General features: G+C 44.2%; 1 protein-coding gene across 2 annotated transcripts in view; it reads right to left on the minus strand.

Moving 5' to 3' along the window:
* Positions 1-7,512, minus strand: part of CMTM4 (CKLF like MARVEL transmembrane domain containing 4) — a 64,607-nt gene extending 57,095 nt beyond the window's left edge. For both annotated transcript variants that reach the window (XR_011600993.1, XM_070952855.1), the window contains exon 1: positions 7,232-7,512. Coding sequence is in view for 1 of the 2 variants with exons in the window: in XM_070952855.1 (XP_070808956.1) it covers positions 7,232-7,417 (186 nt within the window). In the remaining variant the exon portion in view is untranslated. The remainder of the gene's footprint in view (positions 1-7,231) is intronic.
* Between the last annotated feature and the right edge of the window lie 2,402 nt (positions 7,513-9,914).

A 9,914-nucleotide genomic window follows, 5' to 3' on the forward strand; every position in this document is an offset into this window, starting at 1 on the left:
CAGAGACAGAGGTCATACTCATAAAAAGAATACACTTCTTGTCTATTCCTTCAACTGAGTCTTCAATAAAGGATTTTCTGAATGCAGTCGATAAGAAACTTGGACTCCCACAGTTAGTATGTGCCATTCCATAGTTCTCATTAAGAAGAATTACTTTTTAAGTTTATAGAATGCAATCTTCAAAATCAAACCAAGGAAGATGATTCTACTTATTTGTGGTAAAAAGACTGCAAAATTAGAAGGACAAAGAAAATACCTTGCCAGCAAAGGCAATGATGACCTTGTCTCTTTTTCTTTTTCTTTTTCTCTCTCTCTCTTTCTCACACACAGACACACACACACACACACACACACACTAGGCAAAGAAAGACAAATTATCTGGCAAATTACTTCAGTATGTTCAATACTGACAATACAATAGTCTTCAATATTTAGATTTAGATTCACTAGAAAGCAGGATTTCCTGATTGTCAGAAATGGGTTTTTTTACTACTGGTTCACTCAAACCCGTAGGTTTTTTTTATCACTATCGGTTTGCCCGAACTGATGCAAACCAGTAGGATTTCACCGCTGGTCCCAGGGTCACGTGATCATCTTTAGCAGGGGTGGGTTCTACTTACCTTTATTACCGGTCTGCGCGCGCGCGCTCTTCTGCACAAGCGCAGAAGCTTCTACGTATGTGCAGAAGCATTTTGATGATGTCGGGGTCGGTGGGCGGAGCCTCCAGCTGGTTTTACTACCGGTTCTATAGAACCGGTGCGAACCGGGGGCAACCCACCACTGATCTTTAGCGACCTTCTGAAAAGCAAAGTCAATGGGGACTCCAGATTCACTTAACAGCTGTATTATAAACTTTAACAACTTGAATCATTCACTTAACTTGTGGCAAGAAAGGTTGTAAAATGAGGCAAAACTCACTTAACAACTGTATTGTTTAGTAATGGACATTTTGAGCTCAATTGTGGCAATATGTCCAGGACTACCTTCTATTTTTCTACCAAATAATCTGTTCAAAACAGGCTTCTACCGCCATCATCCATAGAATACAATTTGCTTTAAGGAATTTACAGTAAGAGAATGATACCAACAGTGGCCTAAAACTCCTGAACTACTCTGGCTGTAATTCCGACAGAACCAAGGTACCTCAAGGTTTTTTTTTTTATAGAGCAATTCAAAAAATTACCTTCTACCCTTGGTTGAAACAAAGCCGCACAAATGTGTTTCAAATTATGCCCCAAAAGAACAAATTTTCCACTGTCTGAATTTTTAAAAAACATTTCACATTCCCTAAAGCGCCAAAGCTTCCCACACTGTGTTTAAATCGCCTGCCAATAATGTGTCACCAAGCACCCTGAAGTGCAATACCATCATCTATATATTGTAGCACCATATAGTCACGGGGGAGGGGGGGGGGGCTCAAGTAAATATTTTCCAAAAGAGCCCAAGTTACACCAAATTGAACAAACGGGAGATAAAATTGCTATTTGCAATTAGGCAGAAAACTACAAATGGAGAACAGAAAGTTATGTAGAAAACATGATCTTTCTCCAAACTCTGCAGTGATCAACTATAACTAAAATAAATATCTATGTATATTTCTTATATCTTATTGTGTCTTGTTGTAAGTAGCAACCTTTTTTTTTGTCCTTGAAATTTTTTAATACCAAGTTTACTATACAGAATTGAAGTCCTAACTAATTCAGCTAAAAGGTGCAATTTAGCTTAGATAAACTAACTTGAGCATCGAGACAATAAATACATTTGTTGTAGTGTATGTAATTGCAAAACATTAAGAGCTCCAAAATGTTATTTTAAAAAAGCAGCCACAGAGCCTGCATTTTATAGTTTCCAAGTTCTTTATCCTGGTGACATAAAAGACAATTAGTATAACAATTGCTCTTGTATTATTTGCTCATGAAATCTAATTACTGAAAATAATTGTGCTTCCCTTTTGATCTTATAATAACATCCCAATAAATGTGACTTTAAAGTACAGGAACACATAAACACTAATTTTGAATTATGTTCATCTTGCATTTTCCTTGTTTTTTTTTTTTTTATAGTGGGTTTGAGTTTAGACAAACACAGAGAAAAACCTTTAAAAGCTCAAAGGACAGTCCAGGCCCAGATCAATCTTAAATATCAGATTATAGTTGTATATGTCAACTCTTCCAATCAGATAATAAACCTCAAATTGTTTTGAAGTGACTGCAAAGTTAGCATTTTTTAAAATGTTCAAACCAAAAAATCAGGGCCCCAAAGAATACTGAAATGTGGATTTTTATCATCTTGTGATCAGTGAATTCAAATAAAAACAGAACTACATGTATCAGGCTGACAGATTTGCTGGAAAGCCATGCAACACACATTAATTAACGAATGCTTCCTTCTTAAAACACAACAAAAATCTAGTTCCAGTAGCCAGTGTCGTATGAGCCATTTTCCACTGATGAGATTTGGTTGCACTCTTAGAACAGAAATAGGAAGAAATGACTGCATAGTCATAGTTCCTTCCCGTGTATAATCATACTAGGTGCTTTTCTCAGGCTGGACAAATTCCACTGATCACCCAGAATTTTTTCCAAGTTCATAAAGCTGCCCATGGAAAATGCATCCTTAAAAGTCCTCTAGTTAAATGCATAAAATATGCATACCGTACATTTAGGTCATCCTGACACGAACAAACGGGGACATCAAGTGTGCAGTCTTGTTAATTTAAAAAATGCTGCCGGAAATGTCTAATTCAGATTAACGGTAAAAAGTTTGTCTTAAGGCAGCGCAAACTCTCATTTGTGCACACGGAGCCGAAGCCTAAATTATTATTTGCTACTGCCATTGTAATAATCCAGTCATGGAGTACAAAAGAAGGGAGGAATTTGTAAGCCTGGGTCACAACTGTTTATGCACACAATGTTAAATAATGGGTCAATTATAGTAAAGCAAAATTTTGTGTCCCTGACCTGAGATGTATATCTCTGTTCTTGAAATGCCATTAAAAGCACTTAGGACATCAGCACAGCACTGTTCAAATGCAGAGGTAAGAACAAGAGCACCTAAGCCACAAGCACAACCCAAACTACAGTCAGACCAAAGTTAGTAAACTACACCCTTTTTCCTTTCCCAATTTGGCCATGCACAATAGATTTATGATGGGGGCATATATGTCAAAGCTATTAAGATACAATTCTCAGATGAAAACGTAAAGCTATTAAGATATCAACAAACTAGCAGTCAAGACAGGAAAAAAAAAGTCAACATTACAATACATTCAACATGCAAGTATCACATCAGAAACTTTTCATGTTTAATAAGTCTATGATGGTAGCTATTTCTGTGGCCACACCTTAAACTGTCTAATCTAATCTATAATAAATCACTTTGTGGCTTGGCAAACCTACTGCTGCTGTTCTCCCTGACCTACAGGTAGTCCTTGACTTATATCCACAGTCAAGCCCAAAATTTCTGTTGCTAAGCAAGTCAGTGATTAAGTGCATTTTGCCCCATTTTACAACCTTTCTCGCCACAGTTGTTAAGTAAATCACTGCGGTTATTAAGTTAGTAACACAGTTGTTAAGGGAATCTCGTTTCCCCATTGACTTTGCTGGTTAGAAGATCGCAAAAAGTGCTCACATGATCCCGAGACACTTCAACCATCATAAATACATGCCTGTTGCCAAGCATTTGAATTTTGAATTTGATCACAGGGATGGGTGAAAAACAGTCATACGTCACTTTTTTCAGCGCCTTTGTAGCTTCGAACAGTCACTAAATGAACTGTTGTAAGTCGAGGACTACTTTTATATATTATTTGGAAGATAACCAGGTTGAACACCTCCCCCACTCCACCACTTAAACTCCAGCTTATTCTGCCTTCTGCTTTCGCAATTATTTGGAGCAAGAGAAACTGAAAGTCTTCCCCATGTGAATTTGCTAAATGTCCATTATAAAATCACTGGAAGCCACTGTTCCTTAAATTTCAAGGCCAGATGCGTTGGGCTACAGAACAAGGATTTTTCAATATACAATTTTTTTAAAAAAATTAGATTTATATGCCACCCTTCTCCGGAGACTCAGGGCGTCTTACAATGTGTTAAGCAATAGCCTTCATCCTTTTGTACATTTATACAAAGTCAGCTTATTGCCCCCACAAACTGGGCCCTCAATTTACCTATCTTAGAAAGGATGGAAGGCTGAGTCAACCTTGAGCCTGGTGAGATTCGAACTTACAGTAATTGCAGACAGCTGGTGTTAATCACAATGCTATCAGTCTGCTGAGCTACCAGGCCCCTTTTCCCTCCAAAAGCTCTTTAAGCCTTTCTCTTTAAGCCAGAGGTCCTCACGCTTGGCAGCTTTAAGGCTTGTGGACTTCAACTCCCAGAATTCTCCAGCCAGCATAGCTTCTGGTAGTTGAAGTCCACAAGTTTTAAAGGTGCCAAGTTTGAAGACCTCTGCTTTAAGCCTTTAGGCCAGGGTTTCTCATGGCTGCCTGGGGAATTCTAGGAGTCGAAGTCTAAAGGCCTTAAAATTGCCAGGATTGAAAAAAAACTGCTTTAGGCAAATAGCCAACACTTTCTTATTTCACTGGAGTTTTGGAAATATTTTTAATTTTAGACTTGCTTTCATTGCTTTTGCATTTTGCTGTGATACGACAGCAAGTTTAGCGTAAGCTTTTCATCAAGGGTCTAAAACTGTTTTCAAAAATCTTGTAGACCAAATGGGATATAAAACTTCTAAACACTGGAAGTTTTATATCCTATTTGGAGTCACTTGAGCAATATGAGACAGACAAAAACAAATGATAACAAATTGTTCATATTTCGCTAGCACAGAAGAAACCACATCTTCTATGCATTTCCAAGTTCACATATTTTCATTCCAAATGAAGCAGTCACTGAGACCGAAAGACCCACATATTTCAGTACTGCAATGCTACAAAAACAAAAGCATGAGTAGACCTATCAGCTAAATTGAGTAAAAGACATCGCAAACACACTTTCTAGAACACACCTTGAGGGAAGAGATAAGAGAACAAAAGAGGATACCTTATCTCCCATTTTTCCCCCTAGTTACAAAGAATGACCTTGCAAAACTGGATAAATATAAATAACCTTACAGAATGTCACCTGTTGCCAAACTGCTTCTTAATCAAGCAGAAACAAAACCGAAAATTATAGGAATGAGGAACAAAGAAAGGAAAATGGATTCAAGGAAAAGTTTTTCTTTTTCTGGAAGGGAAAAAAAAAAATCAGAGGCACCAGAAAGACAAATAAAAGAAAAGCCAGTATCCTCACAAATTTTGCAGAGATTCCCTTCCCATAACCTGAAAGCAGTTGCTCATAAAAAGGAGAGGAGGGAATGAGCAGGAAAAGAAAAGTTATATGCTATACAGTGCATAATCCTTTTTATCCCATTCCAACAATCTCCAAACGGAATATGAATTTCCCCAAATCCCAATTCCACAGGCTCGGACCGCAACCAACAAAAGAACCCTTGTAATTCTACAGATTTGCAGCAGAAGTTTTTGTAGATTATCATACTTTATCCTCCGCAGACTGATACAACACCCTCCCACCTCCAAAGACAAATAACACATAAATACACAAATACACTAAAAAAAACCCTGTTAGGTAAAAATCCACAGATTATGTTTTCTACATGTGTTAATTTTTGAGTATTTAGAAGAGTCTTATCCAACAAGATAAGCAAGCACTGAGCAACAATCCCCATCAGGCAGACTTCAAAAATACACCAGGGACTACAAGGACAAAGAGTATAAACACAGGGGAAAGGACAATCTCCCATAATTTCTTCGTCCTTTGGGTGCAACTATAGTGTAGATCATATATCTCTGCCAAACAATGAAAGGTAACACACCCATGCCACCAAGCTGATGGGGCCCAGCAATCCCCACCCCTACCCCACACACACTCTTCCCACCCCTTGGTCATCAGGATCGGAGGTTAACTCTTTAGGATGTCCTGAGATGTCCCCACACCTTTCCATCTGTTGCAACAGGGCGGGTCCCTCAAACATCTGGAGCCTTCAAGACCATTTCACAATCTTGGGGAGGGGTGGTGGTGGTGTAGACGCAAAGTTGAAAGCAAGGAAGGGGGAGAAATGACCCGGTGTCCTTCCCACTTCCAAGCAGGCGCCCTCTGGATACCTTGAACCCCCAGTACCCATCATCCCCATCTTCCACACACACGTGTACACCATACCGCTCCTCCCCCCACATGGGCTGGTAGGCTTCAGATGTTCTCTAGGAAATAAGGTAAACAGAGGCGGGGCACAAAAGGTTGGTGCCACATCTGGAAGCTGCCATCCAGGGGTTCCTTGGGGAGGGGGAGAAAAGACCCGGTATCTTTCCCCCTCCAAGCAGGTGCCCTCTGGATACCTTGAACCCCCAGTACCCATCATCCCCATCCTCCATACACACATACACACATGCATACATCCTCCGTTCCCCCACACACACACATGGGCTGGTAGGCTTCAGATGTTTTCTAGGAAATAAGGTAAACAGAGGCGGGGCACAAAAGGTTGGTGCCACATCTGGAAGCTGCCATCCAGGGGTTCCTTGGGGAGGGGGAGAAAAGACCCAGTGTCCTTTCCCCCTCCAAGCAGGCGCCCTCTGGATACCTTGAACCCTCAGTACCCATCATCCCCATCCTCCATACACACATACACACATGCATACACCGTCCGTCCCCCCACCCCATACATGGGCTGGTAGGCTCCAGATGTTCCCTAGGAAATAAGGTAAACAGAGGCGGGGCACAAAAGGTCGGTGCCACATCTGGAAGCCGCCATCCAGGGGTTCCTTGGGGAGGGGGGAGAAAAGACCCGGTGTCCTTTCCCCCTCCAAGCAGGCGCCTTCTGGATACCTTGAACCCCCAGTACCCATCATCCCCATCTTCCACACACACACATGTGTACACCGTATCCCCCCATGGGCTGGTAGGCTCCAGATGTTCCCTAGGAAATAAGGTAAACAGAGGCAGGGGCACAAAAGGTCGGTGCCACATCTGGAAGCCGCCATCCAGGGGTTCTTTGGGGAGGGGGAGACCACCAAAGAGGGGAGACAAACCTCCCCTCCCCCGCAGACAACCCCCCTCCCCAAAAAAACCCCATCTGGGACACCCCCCCCCCCAGAGGCCGGCCTCCCCTTGCAGGGCAGGGGTCTCTGACCCCGGAGGAAGGGAGGGAGGGAGGGGGGGCTGGTGATACCCACCACCTGGGCGATCTTCAGGCGGCCGGGGGTACCGCGCAGGTAGTCGCGGTCGCAGCGGAGGCCGCGCAGCCCGTGGCGCTGGCTGACGGGCTCGGTGGTGGGCTGGTAGGGGCTGCTGGCGCCGGAGATCATGGAGGTGCTGGACGCCTCGCCGTCGAAGCCCTCCAGGTCCTCGGGGCTCCTCATGGCGGCCCTGGAGCCTCGCTTCACGCCGAGGAAGAGGAAGAGGAAGAAGAAGAAGAAGGCGCAGCAAGCAGCAGCAGCAGCGACGGCGGCATGTCGGTCCGCGGAGCGAGGCGGACCGCCCCGGCCTCAGCTCCGGGCCCGGCCTCTGGTCCCGCCCCGTCGGCCTGCCTCCCCGGCGACGCCTCGCCCTCGCCCGCTGCTCCTCCCGCTCGGCGGCGACGGAAGAAGGGAAGGGAGGCAGGCCTGGAGGGGGAGGGAGGGAAGAAGGGAGGCGGGGAAGGAGGCAGCCTGAGGGGGCTCCCGCCGACGACGACCCCCGCCGGGCAGGAGGGCCGCCGTTCAACAGGTTAGAGCCGTGGGGAAGGGGGTCTTCAAGGGGAAGGGGGGCACGACCCCGGTTAGCCGGGAAGCTCTTTCGCCTTCCCTCCCCACGCGCCCACCGACCCACGGGGACGGTCGAGCGACCCCAGACCCCAACCCTGGAAGCAGCGTCAGGAGGAGTTTCCACCCTTATATTAAGTTAGAATACAAGAAAGGGTCCTTGGAGGTCTTCTAGTCCAACCCCCTGCTTAGGGAGGAAACCCGACACCGCTTCAGACAAAATGGTTGTCCAATCTCTTCTTTTTTTAAAAACTTCCAGGGTTGGAGCATTCACAACTTCTGGTGGCAAGTCGTTCCACTGGTTAATTGTTCTAACGGTCAGGGAATTTCTCCTTAGTTCTAGGTTGCTTTTCTCCTTGATTTTTTTTTTTTATTAATTTGATTTATATGCCGCCCTTCTCCAGAGACTCAGGGCGGCTTACAATGTGTTAAGCAATAGCCTTCATCCTTTTGTATATTTTATACAAAGTCAGCTTATTGCCCCCGCAAATTAGTTTCCAACCATTGCTTCTTGTCCTGCCCTCAGGTGCTTTGGAGAATAGCTTGACTCCCTCTTCTTTGTGGCAGCCCCTGAGATATTGAAATACTGCTATCATGTCTCCCCTAGTCCTTCTTTTCATTAAACTAGACATACCCAGTTCCTGCAACCGTTCTTCAGTCCCCTCATCATCTTTGTTGCTCTTCTCTGCACTTTCTAGAGTCTCCACATCTTTTTTACATCGTGGCAATCAAAACTGGATGCAATATTCCAAGTGTGGCCTTACCAAGCCATTATAAAGCGGTATTAACACTTCAGGTGATCTTGATTCAATCCCTCTGTTTATGCAGCTGTCAGGAAATTTCCTCTTTTTTAAATAAATAAATATATATATGTATGTATGTATGTATATATTATTTTTTAATTTGCAACCCACCTGTTGTTATTTTTACAAGGAACTCAAGGCGGGGAACATCTCCCCCCCCCACTTTCCTCCTCCTTATTTTCTCCATAATTACAACAACCCTGCAAGGTTGGGCTAAGAGAGAATGACTGGCCCAAGCTCACCCAGCTGTTTTCATGGCTAAGGCAGGGCTTGAACTTTTGCAGTCTCCTGCTTTCTAGTCTGGTGCCTTAACCACTGGACCAAATATTATCAGATGTTGATTCAAATAGTACATTATGTGCCATACCTCTTGGCAACCGCAGAGATTTCCTCTAAAAAGTGTGATATAATAATAATATCACCCCGATGTGGTGGAGGGTCTTGCAATGCTTTGATGAGGCTGAGGGCTATGCTGACCATAATGTACAGGTAGTCCTTGATTTACGACCAAAATTGAGCCCAACATTTCTTTTGCTAAGTGGGTTTTGCCCCATTTTACTTTTCTTGCTGCAGTTACTAAGTCAGGGGTCTGCAACCTTAAACACTCAAAGAGCCATTTGGACCCGTTTCCCAAAGAAAAGAAAACACCGGGAGCCACAAAATCTGGGTGGGCGTGGCCAACTCCATGTCACTCACTTCCACCAGTCACATGATTCCCTCTGTATTTTTCTATGTCTCTCTCTTTCCCTCTCTCTCTGAATCTCTCTGTCTCTGCCCCAACCGCTTCTCCATCACTCGCTGTCGCCCTTACCTTTTCAGGCCAGGCGAGGAGTGACTGGGAGAGGAGGGCGAAGGGCAGGCCCAGCCAGTGGTGGGATCACCCAACAGGGAGCCACAGCAGAGGGCCCAAAGAGCCGCATCTGGCTCTGGAGCCACAGGTTGCTGACACCTGTACTGAGTGAATCACTGCAGCAGATAAGTTAGTAACCTGGTTAAGTGAATCTGGCTTCCCCATTGACTTTGTTTGTCAGAAGGTTGCAAAAGGAGATCACGTGACTCCTGGACGCTGCAACCATCATAAATGCGAGCATCTGAATGTAAACTGCATGACTATAGGGATGCTGAAAAGGTGGTAACTATGAAAAACGGTCATAAATCCCATTTTTCAGTGCTGTTGTAACTTTGGACGGTCGCTAAATGAACTGTCGTAAGTCGAGGACTACCTACACTTTCCCAGAAGGATCACTCATGCCAGGCAGGTCTTAGTGGAAGAGCCTGGATAAGGTAGTCCCTGACTTACAACCACAAATTGG

This window comes from Pituophis catenifer, unplaced genomic scaffold (assembly GCF_029215685.1).
Source record: "Pituophis catenifer annectens isolate HBS135680 unplaced genomic scaffold, rPitCat1.0.hap2 SCAF_13, whole genome shotgun sequence".
Classification (NCBI taxonomy): Eukaryota; Metazoa; Chordata; class Lepidosauria; order Squamata; family Colubridae; genus Pituophis; species Pituophis catenifer.